Genomic DNA, 17,736 nt, shown 5'->3' with positions numbered 1-17,736 from the left:
ACTTCAGACCCAATCTGTACCTTTGTACCAGCCTTACCCCAGGCCTCTCATGCACACTCTCAGACTCCACCTCGGTTACCGAGAGACTACTTCTAAACCATTTTATTAGGTAATCCTTGCATCCTATTTCTTCTTAAATTTTTTTGCCATTATTTTGCAGAAGTCCTACCCATTGTATGTTTCCAGCAGAAATGAATGGGGGAAGCAGTGATCTTCCAAACATAGTTACTTCAATTGTCACAATCTCCCAAATCTGTGTAGCGTGATATTACTGCAGAATGCCCACATGGTGTTCATGATTGAAAGCCTAGAAATCATCTCACTGTTTAGAGACACAAACACTCCGCAATAGCAATACTTTTGTGAGAGTGGGAGTAATGCGGTGGCTCAAGTCTATGCATGGTGGCTTTAAAAATGCCAAAGTTAAGGGGGCAGGTAGGTAGCTCAATGGATTGAGAGCCAAATTTGGAGACTGGAGGTGCTCAGTTTTAAATCTGGCCTCAGACCCTTGCTAGCTATGTATCATTTAACTCCCATTGCCTAGTCTTTACCACTCTTCTGTCTTGGAACCAATACACAGTATTAATTCTAAAATGGAAGATAACGGCTTACAAAACAAAAAGAGGGTTATGTTGGAGGGGGAACAAGATGACATTTAGAGTTGTTGACTCCTTGAGCTCGATAAAAAATTTGCATCTGGAGACCAATCTCGGGTACCTCTGAGCCCAGCTTCCCAAATCATTTAAGAAGTCAGGATTCCATGGGGATGGAGACTTTCCTCTTGGAGAAACAGTTTCTGAATCTCCTAAATCATGAAACTCCCATGTCACTAATTGTGTTTTTTTTTAATCATTTTTCCCTTTCAGTTCCTCTACAAGTGATGTCTCTAATTATAGCCATGCTTATCCAAGAAGGAGCCCTGATCAGTACAGCTCACAGGGAAGCATGGAGAGTTTGGACCACAGTGGTAACTACCCTCCATGCCACCTCCTCTCCCCTGCCAAGTCCATCAGTAGCATTGATCAGCTTACCCACCTCCACAACAAGAGAGACTCTGCGTATAGTTCCTTCTCCACTAGTTCCAGCATCATTGAGTATCCCCCCACCAGCTTCTCATCCCAGGAATGTTCTGACACTGTGGCCACCACACCTGCCCAAGGCAGCCTACTAGAAGGGATGAGACAGGCTGACATCCGCTATGTCAAGACAGTCTATGATAGCAAGAGAGGTATCTCTGCAGAGTATGAGGTGAACTCTTCAGCATTGCTTCCCCCCAGTGGAGAGTCCCAGGAATCCATGGGTGATCAGGACTATGACAAGTGGCATAATCATCCCAGAAGTGGTAGGGTGCCACTACTATCCTGGAATCAACAGTGCTCCAGTTCTCATGAAACAGACTCCAACAACCTTCCCCATAAAGTGGGTGCTCCCATGCCCCCAGCTCGGAGTGGTAGTTATACAATTCTCAGGCATTATGAGAGGCCCAGCTCCTGGTCTAGCTCTGAGCACAACAGGTATGGCCGACCCCAATCAAGCTTCCCTGGAACCCTAAAGACTTCATTTCCAGAAGAACATTTACACACTCTGCTAGAGAAGAGTCCAGAGAACAGCCCTCCAGTGAAGCCCAAGCAAAGTTATACCCAAACAACCCAACCAGGCCAGCCAATGCTCCCTACCAGCATCTACCCTGTACCTTCACCTGAACCACACTTTGCCCAAATGCCTCAGTCTTCTGTGAGCAGTAATGGGATGCTCTATCCAGCACTCATCAAGGAACATGGTTATACTGCCTCACTGAACACTTCTGACAAGATAGCTACTCTTGAAAATGGCAATCAAAATGGTCCCAGTAAGAATGCAGTTATCTTCTACCAGGCCCCAGATTATAACTCTCCACCCCTGGTAGAGAAGGTAGAAACCCTAGGCAAGTTTTTCTCATATAAACCCCATTTCATATCAGATTCTGAGAACCTCAGGGGCACCTCCCTGAGGAAAGATGAGCCAAGGATTTCTGAAGGTGACTATATGCTCCCCAGTGGGAAAGAAGGCCTGTGTGACAATGTACAGTTCTCCAACCATCACACCCCTCGGGGTCTCAAAATAGATGAAAGTAAGCTACTTTCTAGACCCTCAGAGCCCAAAAGGGCGGAATTCCAGGAGTCTCCAAATGCCAGACTTCAAACAAGACCAGAAAGAGAAGACCTCACTGAAGACTCATGGAATACCTCTGGCAAAACTAGTTCAAGCTTTTTATCTCTACAGCCCATTTCTCCAAGTACCAGGAGGCAAAATAGCCAGGAGATACAAGTGGGGCCTCAGGAGGGAAACCCTGACAATAGAACAGCCTGTCTGATCAATATGAGTAAAATGGAACAAGAACCCAAAAAGACAGTTCTTGAGCGAAGGGACCATTCAGACCAGCAAACTTCCCGTGGAAGGCCTGAGGGAGGAACTAAAGGGCCATCCTCTTCCCATAATTCTGAACCAAGGCATGAGGTCCACAGGCAGACATCTAACCTGACCCAGAGGCAATTTAGTTCAGGCAATGCCCTCCACATCTCTCATTACGGGAAACCCCACTTCTCTGTGTTGGAGAAAGTCAATAAGTTTGAGCAACGTGAACAAGGGAACTGGAGACCCTCAAGTGTGAGCAGCTACATCTATAAGACCAACAATTTGGAACGGCCACCCAGCAGGGGGAGCTCCATGATCAGCCTTGAAAACCACCAACGTGAAATAAGTTTTCAGGAACCAAGTCCATCCATTGGTTCCATAAATGTTGGGGAGAACCTTGTCAAAGATAGTAAGAAAAAACCTGAAGCGGTTTCCTGGTATCTTCCTGAGCATCAACTGAAGAGGGCTGGAGATGGTGGACATGGACTCACACACTCAGAATCTAAGTCCCTCAAAAGTGCCCCTCTCCTGCAACGCAGCCAGAGTACTTTCCACCTTTCCAACAAGGTTGAGGAGGAAACTCTGTGGAGAGAGAACAGGTCTAGCAGTCCTGAGTCACCAGTATTTGAGGTACCCTTAAACCAGGCCTATCGGAACAGTATCAAGGATGCTCAGTCACGGGTCCTAGGAGCCACTTCATTCCGACGCCGGGATCTTGATCTGGGTCCTTCTGTGGCATCCCGGGCAAGGCAAAGGGCAAGGCAGAGGCCAGCCTCTGCCCACTTGGGGCTGAGGAGCCCAGAAACAACATCAATGTCTGCTTCCCCTCATATCCCCAAGGAACGGCATAACATCACTCCAACTGAGGGGAGCCCACCCAGAGAAGGCCCAGCAGCCCTGGTGGCCCGGGTTGGAGGCCGGAAACGATTGACAACTGACCAAAAGAAGCGTTCCTATTCAGAGCCAGAGAAGATAAATGAAGTGGGGGTGTCTGGGGCAGGAGAGCCTTCTGCCTGCTACCCCCAGAGGAAGGATGTGCCCTTTGGCTTCCCAGAAAACACTGTGGCAAACAGGCGCCGCATCTTTGAGAGGGAGGGAAAAGCTTGCTCTACCCTTAACCTCTCCAAGCCAGAGCTGAAGCAGTTTCAGCAGACTGCCCTGGCTGACTATATTCAACGCAAAACTGGGAAGAGGCCATCCTCGTCATCTGGCCATCGACCAGAGAGCCATAGCCTCAATGCAGCTTCAAGCATGAATTCCCTGCAGGAGCAAAGCCCAATCCCCAGGAGAGGGTCTGCCACACTGTCCATAGAGCTGATAGAAAACCTGGAAAGAAACAGCCCTGAAGCACAGGTTGGGCCACGAGATCGAAGCAGTTCCTCTGCTTCCAGCCATCTCCGAGCTGAACGGCACTGGCATCCCAAGATGGAACCAGCACAGGTGCTTTGGCTTGGAGAGGCCAGTGGCCAGCCCAGTCATCCACAGAAAGTGACCTGGGCCCCTGAAAAGCCATTTTCCCTGGGAACTACAAACAGGGGGGCATCAAAATCAATGTCGGCCGAAGATCTCCTAGACCGGTCAGATGTTCTGACTGTCCCTTTCCATTCAAGGTCCAGGTCATCCCCCATCTCAGATAAAAAGTGTCAGGTATGTATGATGTGATAGCTGTCTCTACTGGAAAAAACTACTAACAGCCTCAGTTCCTGCCCCCCACCCCCCATTTTCTTTTTATATGGGAAAATATTTTTTTAAGGATCATAGATTTACAGCTAACAGGGGCCCTAGAAGTCATTCAACCTAATCCCCTCATCTTATAACTGAGGGAAATTGAAGGCCATTGTTATATAAAGAGAGGATTCAGACATAGACCCTCTGACTGACTCTTAATTCCTTCTAATGCCAACCAGAGACCCTGAAATAGAAATCATATAGATAACACTAGCACAGCACCTTCTTTGACAAAGAAGTGTCATTTAAATTATGACTTCATGAATATATGGCTAGGGAAAAAAACCCAGTTTTTTAAATGAAGATTCCATTTTGATTCAACAATCCTCTTTCCCTAAAAATGAGCTTCAAACACCATCCCAATTATTTTATCTTGATCTTTAAGAATTTATATATTGGGAGCAGCTAGGTGGCTCAGTGGATTGAGTACCAGAACTGGAAATGGGTGATTCTGAGTTCAAATCTGACCTCAGACACTTCCTGGCTGTGTGAGCCTGGGCAAGTCATTTAATGCCTAGCCCTTACTGCTCTTCTGCCTTGGAACCAATACACAATATTGATTCTAAGACAGAAAATAAGGGTTTGAATATTTATATTTATATATATATATATATATATATATATACATATATATATATATTACCTGTTCTACTTCCTATGAGTCCTCTGAACCATAAGATCTAGCCCCAAATTCACTCCTATCAGATCCTTAGCTCATGGCTAAAATATCTCAAAGCAGAACTGATTTTTGACTTTCTTGTTTATTCCCATAATGCATGCAGTATATTGATTTTAAGTCTAATCCTACAAAGCCCAAAGATGTCTTCAGCATTTTTCATCAAGTTTTCATTAATGCTCTAAGGGCCACGTTTTATAAAAATAAATGAACTCACCTTAGCCCACCTGCCAATTAAAATTAGAAGATATGGGTGGTCTACATTTCTGGCTGCTAATTTAATTTTAAGCTCCATGAATGAGTTGCCTCCCTAAGATTAAGTATCAGGAATTAAGTAGAATTCTCTCAGCTTTTGAAGATTCAGCTGCTTTTTTTAAAGTTCAAGCAAAATTAATAAGGGGAGTATGCACTAATGTGTAAAAACGTTTTGATGTGGGAAAAGGAGATGTTTGAGAAAGCCAAAGGCAAGAATGATGGTAATAATATCATTATGGTGTCGAAGTCTGATTCCAAGCACCAAGTCATACTCTTTTCATAATACTGACACCTAACTACCCCTGCTTAACAAACTATAGTTCTATGAAAGACAGCATGATATTCTTGGAGTTGGGAAGGATGACTGAGTTTAAAATCCTACTTCAGATACTTACTAGATGTGTGACCTTGGAAAAGTCACTTAGCTACTCTGAATCTGAGTTTCCTCTTTTGTAAAATGAAACCAGGATAGGGGATGGGAGATTGGATTTAAAGGAATCTTAAGTTCTTTTCTTGCTGTAAAACTATGATCCTTTGTTATCCAAGGGTGCTGATATTGGATTGGGGCAAAACTTGGCTCCTCAAAAAGGAATTTCCTTCACCTTGATTGTCAATTTGGCCCAAATCCGCTTAACTTCACTGAACTGGGTCCAACTTAAGAGTATTTGAGAGATTTTGCTCATTTTAAAATCCAACTGTGTTACTTGACCTCTCCCACATGTCTCCCATCTTTTCTGGTTACTGTGTCAGAAATTTAGACTGTATTAGAGCATAAAGTCATCTAAAAAGAATAGATCTGTTTAAAATTTGGAGTAACCATATCATAAGCCAAACTTAATAATGTTTTGGAAGTAGGGAGATTAGCACAGGCTCTTACTAAGGAATAACCTCTGGATGGTCAATAATACTGGGATCTTTCTGTTTTCAAGGATATGCTTCTGAGGGGAAACAGTGACTACAGCCTTCTAGGAAAGGTTCCTTCCAGTTTGGTTGGTCCTGGATTCAGGTATATCTATCTATCTATCTATCTATCTATCTATCTATCTATCTATCTATCTATCTATCTATCTATCTATCTCTTATTACCTCCTTTCCTTACAGGAACAGCTGTTGGTCAGTCCATTGGTCTGTCTATCTATCTCGGTCTCTCTCTGTCTCTGTCTGTCTGTCTTTCTTTCTCTCTGTTTCTTTTCTACTGCAACTATAGCCAAATGAGATAGAATCAATGAATTTTGCCAGTATTATACAGGATAGATAGTGTATTGCCCAAACATTTAATTTATTTCAACAAATGCATACATTATATTTTTGCATTTTAATAGGCTTTTTCCATGAGTAATTATCCATTAGGATTTGAGTGTGATACTCTTAGAAGAAAATTTACTTGTTTTTACTAAATCAATCTTGATATAACATTTATAATTAATGTAGCATTCCAAGCATATTCACATCTAAGAAATATAAATGATGTATGGATATTGTGTCATCAGACACATGGTTAAATTCTGATATTTGTGGGCGGACTCTTGACCTAGCCATGCTGCCTTTTTTCAGGGCAAACTCATTAACATTTAGGGTGGAGTCAAATTCATTTACAAAAGCCCAGGTTGAAGTCAATAGGCCCAGAAGGTGTCATCATTATCTTTGTATCCAATGTGAATTAACTATGCTTTGTTACATATTCATTGAGTACCTCCCAGTCCACACTGAAATAAATATTGGAAGCGGTCTGCTGATCCTCCTCTTGGATTTTCCATTCTCACACTTGATACTCTTTCCCTCTTTTCTATCTAGGAAGTCTTGCTTCCACCTGTTCCATTATTCCTCACATTTTCCTTTAATTATTTTTCTAAGGAGAATGTCATCAGGGATTCATGCCATCTCATACTAAAATTGACTTGTCTGTGTCTCTTTATATATCACCCATTTTCTTAGACTCCTTGCTCCTTCTCGAGCCCAAACTCACTAAGGAAAATTCTTTTTTATAACAGCCGCTGGATGTCTGTTAACCTAGGCTACTACCTGGCACAGGGTAGACATTTAATAAATTACTTTTCTCTCCCTTGAAGTCAGAATTCTTAAGGCAAGGCAGATTCTTCTTCTCTGGTCTATTCTGAGGAATTCTTACATATATTCATTGACTTTATGCCAAGAATTTCAAGTTATGTAGGGGAAAGCGTTGTTTGAAGAAACCCTTCATAAGCCAGTCTACAAAATGAGATCCTAAAATGGGAAAATTAGAAGTAGAAAAATACCTCAGAGGTAGTTTCTAGAATCCTAGAATGATGGAGTTTGGAGCATATTGCTTTGTTTTTCAAAGAATTAAGTATCCAAAAATCCTTTGATGAGGAAAGGGAAGAGAATAAACATTTATTAATATTTTTTGAAATTATTTGTTTTTCAAAGAATTAGCAAACAAACCAAAAATCCAACCAAAACAAACCAAAAATCCTTCAATAGAGAAGAAAGAAGGGAATAAGCATTTATTAAGCACCTACTATGTGCTAGACAATGGACTAAGTTCTTTACAGATACTATTTAATTTAATTTTCCTAATTCCTTTAGAACATAAATGCTATTATGAGCTCCATTTTATAGATGAGGAGACTGGGGCAGTCAGATGTTAAGTGAGTTGCCCAGAATCATAAGCTAGAAAATGTCTAAGGTGAGATATGAAAATGAGTTTCTTGATTCCAGGGACAGGGCTCTATCCACAGCACAATGTAGCTGCCTTGGAAGAAAGACATCCTGAATGTTTGAGATTTTCCTTAAGGAAAGAAACAACTTCAGCAAGGGCAGTCCTCAATCTACTTTGCCATTCTTCTCAGTATTCTGCTATTAATTTGTTTGTTTGTTAAGCCTAAGTCTATCTCAACTGGGGTGGAAACCCAGAAACTGGTCCTACTCTGGTCAGCATGGCAACATTAATTTGTTTGTTTTAATTTGGGCCAGTTCATCCCTCCTAATCACCTCGGTGGCTCCCCATACTAAAAGTGAACTAAGCAAAAAGTGAACTAAGCGTGGGCACTCAATCAGCTTAGCTCACAGTAGCTCAGAACTCCAGAAATCCTCAAGCTTCAGACTTGTAGCTAGGATTACAATTACAAGTATGTGCTGCTGTATAGGACCAGCTGACTGGCACAATGAATTGAGTGCTAAGTCTAGAGTCAGAGAGACCCGAGTTCAAATCCTATCTCCAACACTATGTGACCCTAGGCAAGTGATTTAACTTCTGTTTGCTTCAATTTCCTCATCTATAACCATGAAGTTAATAATTTCTCATTATGATAAGATTATATGATATGTAACTTTTCAATTGTATTATATATAACATGATAACATAATAAAATCATGTTATACAAAATCTGGATTGTTGCAAAGATCAAATGAGGTAATATCTAGAAAATACTTAGCACATAGTAAGTGCTTAATAAATGCCTATTTCCTTCCTTGTTTTTATGCCTAGATCTACTACTTAATTAAATTCCACTTCCAATCCTGATTTATATCTCAGTTCTATAATTATGCTTCATATTTCAAACAACTATTATTCCCCTTCTGGGTTACAGTCTTCTTTTATGCAGTACAATCTGACAAGAAGTAGGTTATTAAATTACCTGCTTGTCTGCCAAGAACAGCATTCCAAGATTATCCTAGCTGCTGCCTTAACCAGGATTAATTTCGTCTCAAAGCTGTCTTTCCGGCTATAGTAGTTGAAGGCATGTGCTAGCTAATCTGTGGTCCCTGGGCTGAATTGGGAGTATTAAAATATGAAAGAGGTAAGGTGGAAAATGAGAAGGAGGGGAAAAAAGACAATTTCAGTGTCAAGGAGTCTAGCCTTTGACTTCAGCCAAGATGACACTGAAATTGTCTTTTTTCCCCTCCTCATTTTCCCTTATCTGCTATTTTACATGACCTTCATTTCTTTCTTAAAATTGTCTGAATATGATCCAGAAATATATCAACAAACCTGAACATTTCAATATACAAAGAATGGAAAAGAAAGGTTTATGAAATTGGCAGAGAAATTATTTGGGGGCACTTTTTGTTACATTTAACATGAGAATAGCAAAACTGCCTTGCTTTCACAATGTCTCTTCTCTTAAGTGGATTTTTGAATATTCAAGTGGAATTCTATTCTTTTTTTATTACTCCCCAACAACCCAAAGAACCATCCCTAGTAATAGATAAGTATGGTCAAACAAAAACAAATTCACACATTGACTCTGTTTGAAAGCATAATCACTAGCATTCATAAGAAACCTGAAAGGTAGGTATTATTATTATCCTCTTTTTATTGGTGAGATAATTGACTGATATTAAGTGACTTACCTAGGGCCAGATACCTTAGTAAGTATCTGAGCCTGGATTTTAATTTAGGTCCATGCTGTATCTTCACTGCCTAGCTAACTTCGTTTTCCATTTCTAGTCCATTACCTTCATGTCAAGAGATGGGAACTATGATTTATCATCAGATTTCTGGAGTCAGGATTTTTCATTGCAATTAGTCAATAAGCATTTTATTAAGCTACATGCTAGACACTATACCTTATACTAGTGATGGGCACTCCCTGCCTACCCCCTTAACCCCATAAGCGCTCCCATTGGGCTGCTGGGCAGAGGGGCTGGTGAAGTGAGGAATGGCCTCAGCAAATGGAGAGAGGGGGAGGGGAGTGGCCTGAACTCTCTGATCCCCTCCAGCTCTGCCTCCTGTGAGCCACCCACCTGTGCATTCCCATTGGGCTACTAGGTAGAAGGGCAGGTGATGTGAAAAAATGTCATCAGGTGTGGGTGGAGGGAGCAGGGAGCAGCTCCACCCTAGTCCTTCTGCCTATCTAGTAACAAATTAGGGTGGGGGGAGGGATTGTTGCATGTCCACAGAGAGTGCTCTGTGTGCTCTCTTTGGCACCCATGCCATAGGTTCACTATCACTCTCATACCAATGAGGACAAAAAGAAAAGAAAAAAGAAAAAAATAGTCCCTGTCCCCAAGGAACTTACAGTCGACTCTATCAGCAATAAAGCATGGGTACAACTATGGACAAACAAGATACACATATGAATAAGATGGGGACAACCGAGGGAAGATACTACCATTAAGGGAAAGGCTTCTTGCAGAAAATAAGATTCTAGCTTCCAGGTATGCAGGAGAAAGGAAAGAATTCTAGGCTTTGGGTTCAGCCAGTGAAAATACTCAAAGGTATATATATATTTTTTTCATGTCCTAAGTGTTTCTCTGAGTATGGATCTTTTCTCTTCTGCCTTTGACATCTTTGGGATATATGACTTTTTTGTTCTTTTTAGCTTCATAGTTTGTCATTGTATATATTGTTTTCTTGCTTCTACCTACTTTGCTTTATATGCATTGATTTGTCTCCCCATGCTTCCCTGACATTTTCCTAAGCACCATTTCTTAGACTGGATCTCTGAAAGATAAATGTTAAATATTTGGGTTTTGCTTCTTCTTGTTGTTGTTGTTTTTTGTTTTTGTTTTAAAATTTATTTATTTTGGAATATTTTTCCATGGCTGCATGATTCACATTCTTTCCCTCCTCTTTGCCCTGTAGCAAACATTTGCTTGGTTTTTAACTGGTATATCTTTCTAAGAAGCCTCAGGATAGAAGTAGCTTAAGCTACTGAAGTTAATGAAAGATTTGCATCATTAAACATCAGATTACAATTTCAATTACTTTCCTGCCTGAGAAATCTAATTTCAAAAGCTAGGTTAAGTATGCCAAGTCCTGTTCATGATCAGTGTCAGATGAGGGATAAAGAGAAAGACCATTCACAAAATTTTCCAAATCCCACCTCCAGTGAAAATTTTCAAACTCACCAGTAGGAACAAACAAGTTACTATAAGAATCCACAGAAAGATGCTATTAAATTATTTTCAGAATTTCACATCTAAGTTATGACCTGGCAGAGCTCATATCAAAAACCTGAAGTCAACCAATGGTATTTTTTTTAAATCCCTGATTCCACATAGTTTGAGACTTCTTATATAGGTATTTTAAAAATATATATTTTTTTCCATGGTTATGTGATTCATGATCTCTCCTCTCTCCTTCCCCTCCTTCTTACCCTCTTCCCCCCCCCCCCCAGCTGACAAGCTCTCATTCAAGAGTATAAATGTCAGATTCTCCTTTGATTTCAGACTACTTACCCTTAAGGAATCTACATTACAATCTGACTTTTCTGGAGCCTTTCCCCATATTTTGGTGTTAATTCCTACTAAGTTCTGTAGCATAAAATAATTCCTCATATAAATCAGCCTGGACTATCTGCTCCTTAACATTATTTTCCAACAGTCATTATTCACTACTTCTTTGGGGGGTCTTTGCCATCTTTTTTACTTTTTTTTTTAACTCTTATCTTCTGTTTTAGGATTCATACAAAGTATCAGTTCCTAGGCAGAAGAGCAATAAGGGTTAGGCAGTTAGTGTTAAGTGACTTACCTAAGGTCACACAGCTAGGACTAATCTGATGCAAGATTTGAACCCAGGTCCTTCTATCACCAGGCCTGGTTTTATCCCCTGAGCTACTTAACCTTCCTCCTTCTTTTTAATTTTTTGAGAACCTCATTGATATACTCATAATTAATTTATAATTAAGTCATTTCTTTAAGCTCATAATCACTAATATAGCTATATAAAGTTTAAAAAAAACATTGCATTATTAGTAGCATTGAAGAGCAGACCTTTAAATCTCTATCATAAGAATCATAAGAATACAGTGGGGATTGCTTTTTAATGAGGAATTAGCTATCATTGGGGAGAAATTCAAAACAAACCACTCAAAAAATGAAAATCCAAAAATATTAATAGGATTTTCAAAGCCAGACTGTAAAATTAGGGGAGAGAGGAAAGAGTGTTTCTTAGACCACAGATCAAATTTTTGAAATCTCCTCAAATTCTTTCCAGAAAATAGCAAGAAAAGCTGAGATCTAGATTTAACTTCAGATTCATAAGCCTTAAAGGAAAAATAAAATTAAATAAAATTTTCAGTGAGGGTTTTTCCCATACCAGAAAAACATGCATAAGAAGAAATGAGGAGAAAGAAAATATTCAAAAATACTACATAATTGTATTCCAAAATAGTAATTTTTTTGCATAGTATTCAAAATCCCAGAAGCAATACTAGAGAAGTAATTGTTCATTTCCAGAGCATTTTCCACTTTGATTAGTGCTGGTTGCAGTATACTATTATGGTGACAAAACAGGTGACCCTGTGTAAAAATACAGATAGCTTCTCTCGTAAGAAACCAAGACCCACATCAGATAGACAGACAGAGAGAGTGATGGAGAGAGAGAGAGAGAGAGAGAGAGAGAGAGAGAGAGAGAGAGAGATCACTTCCCCCCCCCCCCATTAATCCCAAACAGCAATTAAAGATCTCCCTCTCTCCTCCTGGCCCTTTCCTAATTCTACCCTACCTCCCATATACTTCTTCATTCAATGTACATACATACACACACACACACAATCTTCTAATGATACATTTTTAATGATCAAAAGATACCTTCTTCATATCTGAAGAAGAAGAATATTGGATTTTGAAAAAAATCTTGTAAATAAGAGCCACAAATTAACTTTTTTTTTCCCCTAGACAAGACTTAACCTCCCAACAAAGAATTGTGTTAGCAAAGGAATGACATCACCAAACTGTTCCATTCTCTGCTAATTGGCCAATGGTCTGCTATCTAAAACTCTGCTAAGACTTGCTAAGCCCATTCATCAACTTGTCTCCCCTTAAAACTTATTCCCCCCAAACCACCCTCAAAGCCTGTTTTTTTTCAGTCTACTTAATTATTTAATTAATTTAGAATATTTTTCCATGGTTATATGATTCATATTCCCTCCCATAGCCAATGAGCAGTTCCACTGGGTTTTACATGTGTCATTGATCAAGACCTATTTCCATATTATTGATATTTGCACTAGGGTGATTAGTCTAAATCCCCAATCATGTCCCCATCAACCTATGTGATCAAGCAGTTGTTTTTCTTTTATGTTTCTACTCCCACAGTTTCAAGGCCTGTTTTTGACCTAATAGGAAAGAAATAACTCGTCAATTCTTTCTATTGAATCTGTTGTTTCCCTCTGAACCTGGTTTTGCAAAGATAGTCGGTTTCCTATTAGGGATTAGAAGAAGCAGTACCATTTTCCTGAAAGATCCTTCTTTAACCCAGTTGATGCTTTTGGGCTGATCTAAAGCTCATCTTTGACTCAGTTTTTGCCCTTTCATTTCATATTTGCTGTTCATGTACTTCATTCCAGGCAGTTCAGTCATTCAGGAAGAAGTCATGAAGAGAAGTCATCACTTCCACATTACCCTGGGCCTCACCTAGGGCCCCACACAGTACCAAATGGCTCATCTGTTCCTATGGAATGTTCAAAGATTCTAGACTCTCAAAGGCCTACCAGCAGATCTTCAGCCTTTGGGCCACCGCTAGCAGCAAAACAAGGCCCTTTTGTATCAGCTCAGACCTCTGGAACTAACTCCACTTATTCTCCCAGGCCTTATCTACATACTGAAAGAGATGTCCTTGCTGGGAGGCAGCCTTCTCCAAAACAACCCCAGAATCCAAGAAACCTTGAAGAAAATTCTGTTGAGGATTTAGCTGAAAATGATATAAAGAAAAATAAGGGTCCTCTACCTCAGAGGCCTCCTCCCCCACGAGTGAAATGGTCCCAATCACTCAGAGAAGACAACTTGCCTGAGCCCTCTTTACCTTTTGGGGTACCAAGTCAGAAACACTATCCACAGCATCAGAGTCTGTCAAGCACAAGTACCACATGTCACCCCAACAGTCTCCCTGGACTCCTTACTGTGACAGGAAAGGGCTCCCTCCCAATATCTGAGTCAGCCTTTCGGGCCATCCCACTCCCTCAGGAAGAAGATGATGATGAAGTGTTTGTGCAAGAATCAAGACCCAGACCCACTCCCAACCCCACTTTCAAAACTCTGCCCCTATTACCTCCACCACCACCACCCCCTTCACCTCCTCCATTGGACCTGAAGGCACAGGATAGCAACCTGGAAGATTTTCCTCCACCTCCTCCCCCAATTACATATGAAGCACTGGGGACCCTGAGCAGTGAGACTTATGAAGAAGAGACCTGTACCAGGTGAGAATTCTGGTTAGGACAGGTCATGTCTTGGGGACAGATAAAGTTTTCCATAGCATGTGAGATACTCAGACCCCAACTCATATCAGTGCTCCTTCCAGTGTCCAAAAAATAGCCTGATTTGGAGAGAATGTACTAAACAAACCCAATGGGAGATGCCATGAGGGTTATCTCACTTTTTGCCCATGGGATCCTTTTTTTAAAACCCATACTTTCCATCTTAGAATCAATACTGTGTATTGGTTCCAAGGCAGAAGAATGGTAAGGGCTAGGTAAAGGGAATTAAGTGACTTAACACACCTAGGAAGTGTTTGAGGCTACATTTGAACTTAGAACCTCTCATCTCTGGGCCTGGCTCTCAATCCTATGAGCCACCTAGCTGCCCCCTCCCCATGAAGTCTTTACTCAATTTCATTCTTCAGAGAGCTTGCTGATTATGGAGAGGAAAGCCATTGATCAGAGGAAAACAGCCCAGAGAATGATCTCTCTTTCCTTGGATGGGTGATCATATTAAAATAAGAAATTAGTCCATCAACAGTAGATTTACTACCACTCAGTAATTTGCCAATACTAAGGGTTCTGAAAATTCAGGGGGAAGATTGTGATAACTACATTCTCACTGACACAGCTTGAGAAGGGTTATTTAGCTTCCGTTGATAATTTTCAACTCATCTACTGAGGAGGAAATTACTGCAGAGCTCAGAATCCCTAAGGAAATAAAGTCATCAGAGCAACCATCTTATAGCTTCTTCACCTGTTTTTGTGTATTATGGACCCTTTGGCAGTCTAATGAGCTCTTTTCAGAAAAACATTTTCTAAAAAAAAAAAGGATTTTGTGTTTTTTAAATAAAGCACATGGGATTATAAAGGAAACTGATTCCATTAAATAGTTATTAAAATATTTAAAGTAACAGTTCCATGGACCCCATGTTAAGAAACCCCATACTTATTTGCCCACCAACACCATCAGCCCTGATTCTAGAAGCTTGGGAAACTTGAAATGGTTTAAAAAAACACCTTACAGATTGTCTAGAGAAGGAGTGTTAAATGCAAACAGAAAAGAATCTCTCTACAAACCATGTGTTGACTTAGAAAACCACAAATTAGCATTAGTTACATTGTACTTTATTTTATTAAATATTTCCCAATTATATTTTAACCTTGTTGGGGCTCCCCTTGGGATGAATTTGACTATGTAGGGGGAGGGAAACTTACAAAATAACCCATTCCATTTGAGGATAGATCACATTGTAAAGAAAGGAGTTTTTCCTTTATGTTGAAGAAAATTAGAATTGTCACTTCCTTGAACCCATTTGTCATAGTTTTGCCCTCTATGGTGCCACTCTCTCCCTGTCCCTTTTCTACTTTTCCACCCTCTCATAGCCACCTGCTCTCAACTCACTCATCGCCCTTCACTCATCCCTTTTGCTTTCCCACAGCAAATCCAAGATGATGCTTGCAGCTTCTCAAAGGGCTTCAACTTCCAGACCCAGCTCTTTCATCAAGACTCTAGGAGCTAAGCAGACAAATTTATTATCCCCTTTGGCTGCTCAGAACCAGCCAATTGGAATTCTTGGGGAGCAGTCTAGCCCAGAGCAAATGCTTCCCACCCAGTTCCCAAAACTTATCCAAAAGCCAAATAACCTGACTCAGGAATTGGCAAAGGGCAGCCCTGGCCCTGAGAAGACTCTAGAGGACATCAGTACAGAGACTCTAGCCAAGCAGATTGTTCACCAAGACAAATCCCTGGCAGATATTTTGGATCCAGATTCCAGAATGAAGACTACTATGGACCTTATGGAAGGCTTGTTTCCACAGGGCCCAAGCTTCCTGAAGGAAAATAATATAAGAAAGAAGGCAATACAGAGAATTGCCAGTTTCCCAGTATCTGAAGGGAAGAGGTAAGTCCTCTATAAACATTAGATTTACAGTTCACCTGTTGGCTTAATATACAGAATAGAAAATATGGCTTAACAGGTAAAGTAGTAGATAGATTTGGAGTCAAAAAGAACTAGTGCCAAATTTGGCCTCTGACACTTACTAGCTGGGTGACTCTTGTTCAAATCACATAACTTTTCTCAGCCTTAGTTTTCTCATCTGAAAAATGGGAATTTCAGTAGTATCTTTTGACTGGAGAGAAGATAGAATAATAGAAACAAAACTGACTTTGGAGTTAAAGGATGGGTTTTATACCTATAAAATGAAGAAATTAAAAAAGATGACTTAAATGGCCCCTTCTGGCTCTGAATCTATGAGCTTATTTATGATCTTACAAATAAACTCAGAATTTTTGGCACATGAGTGACCCAGCATTTAGAATCAATCAATATGTAGCTGGCTCTTCCTTCCTTTTCCTTACCTTCTGTCTTACAATCAACACTACATATTGGTTCTATGGCAGAAGAGTGGTAAAGACTAGGCAATAGGAGTTAAGCAACTTGCCCAGGGTCACACAGCTAGGAAGTGTCTGAGGCCATATTTTAACCCAGAGTCTCCCATCTCTAGGCCTGGCTCTCTATCCACTGAGCCATCTAGTTGCAGATATTTTCCTTACCCAAATTTTGCACAATAACATTTATTAATCACACCAGTAGAATAAAAAACATAGATCCTAGTATTGTTGGGCCTGAAGTTCAAAAAATAAAAAGGTGAAGATGGGAAAGAGAAAGACTCAGCCTCCACAGATTTGTTACTTTAGTGAATCATGGGGTCCATTTCATAGACAGCCACCACCACCACTACTGCAAGGAGTTTGCCCCTGTAAAGATTAAAAGGGGGTTATTTTTTTAAAGGGTTGGACTTGATTTATTTAATAGTGTGGTCGCCAGGAATTTAATTAATTTCAAAGAAATTTTATTTACAAAATGTAGAAAGAGTGAAGCAAGAAATCAGAGAAGATAAGGTAAGATATATAGTCTAAACACTAATTTATCTCCAGTTCCCCTTTCCCCCAGGCAGGGAGAGTTAGTTTCAGCCGGCCTCGGCAAAGCCAAGGACCCAGGAAATTTCTCTCGAGAGTAGGTCTCTCCTGAGGATCATTTTTTTTTCCAGGAAATCTAGCAGTTAAGAGTCAGCTTTTCACTCACCATGTGTCAGTCCAGTCAGCAGATTCTTTATCAGCCTCACCAGGAAACAGGGTCTCAGGTCCAGTCAGCACTCCAAGGAATGAAGAATTGAATTCTCACAGGAAGTAACAGCTCCTTTTAAAGACCCTTCTTTTGTGCCACTTCCTGTGTCTTCCCCTAATTTTACGTCTATCAGTCACAGTTGAAGTCCTGCTCTAGGACTACCTATGAGGCAGTCAGTCGATTCTGATTCACTATCACACACATGATTTTTGCACTTCATGATTAAGTGGGATATTTGCACTTTTGGTGATTAGATCTAAAAATGGGCAGATCTCCATACTTAACTTTAAGTAGGGTGTTTACACTTATGGGATTAAATCTAAAAATAGTCAGGGGTTACAATTTAATCTTCATAATCGGGGAGAGTTAAATTTAATCTTCATACCCCACAGGAATCAATGCACAATGGTCAATAAAAATGTATTAGGTG

At 40.4% G+C, this 17,736-nt stretch overlaps 1 protein-coding gene across 6 annotated transcripts in view; it reads left to right on the top strand.

Moving 5' to 3' along the window:
- The window catches only part of SHROOM3 (shroom family member 3), a 262,210-nt gene that overhangs the window by 218,470 nt on the left and 26,004 nt on the right, over positions 1–17,736 (top strand). For all 6 annotated transcript variants that reach the window (XM_056803258.1, XM_056803257.1, XM_007495798.2 and 3 more), the window contains 4 exons: positions 867–4,041; positions 5,983–6,059; positions 13,327–14,178; positions 15,618–16,079. In XM_056803258.1, the coding sequence (XP_056659236.1) occupies positions 867–4,041; positions 5,983–6,059; positions 13,327–14,178; positions 15,618–16,079 (4,566 nt within the window). The remainder of the gene's footprint in view (positions 1–866; positions 4,042–5,982; positions 6,060–13,326; positions 14,179–15,617; positions 16,080–17,736) is intronic.

The sequence above is a fragment of the Monodelphis domestica genome, chromosome 6 (genome assembly GCF_027887165.1).
Source record: "Monodelphis domestica isolate mMonDom1 chromosome 6, mMonDom1.pri, whole genome shotgun sequence".
NCBI lineage: Eukaryota > Metazoa > Chordata > Mammalia > Didelphimorphia > Didelphidae > Monodelphis > Monodelphis domestica.
This window is presented reverse-complemented; position numbering and strand designations above follow the sequence as displayed.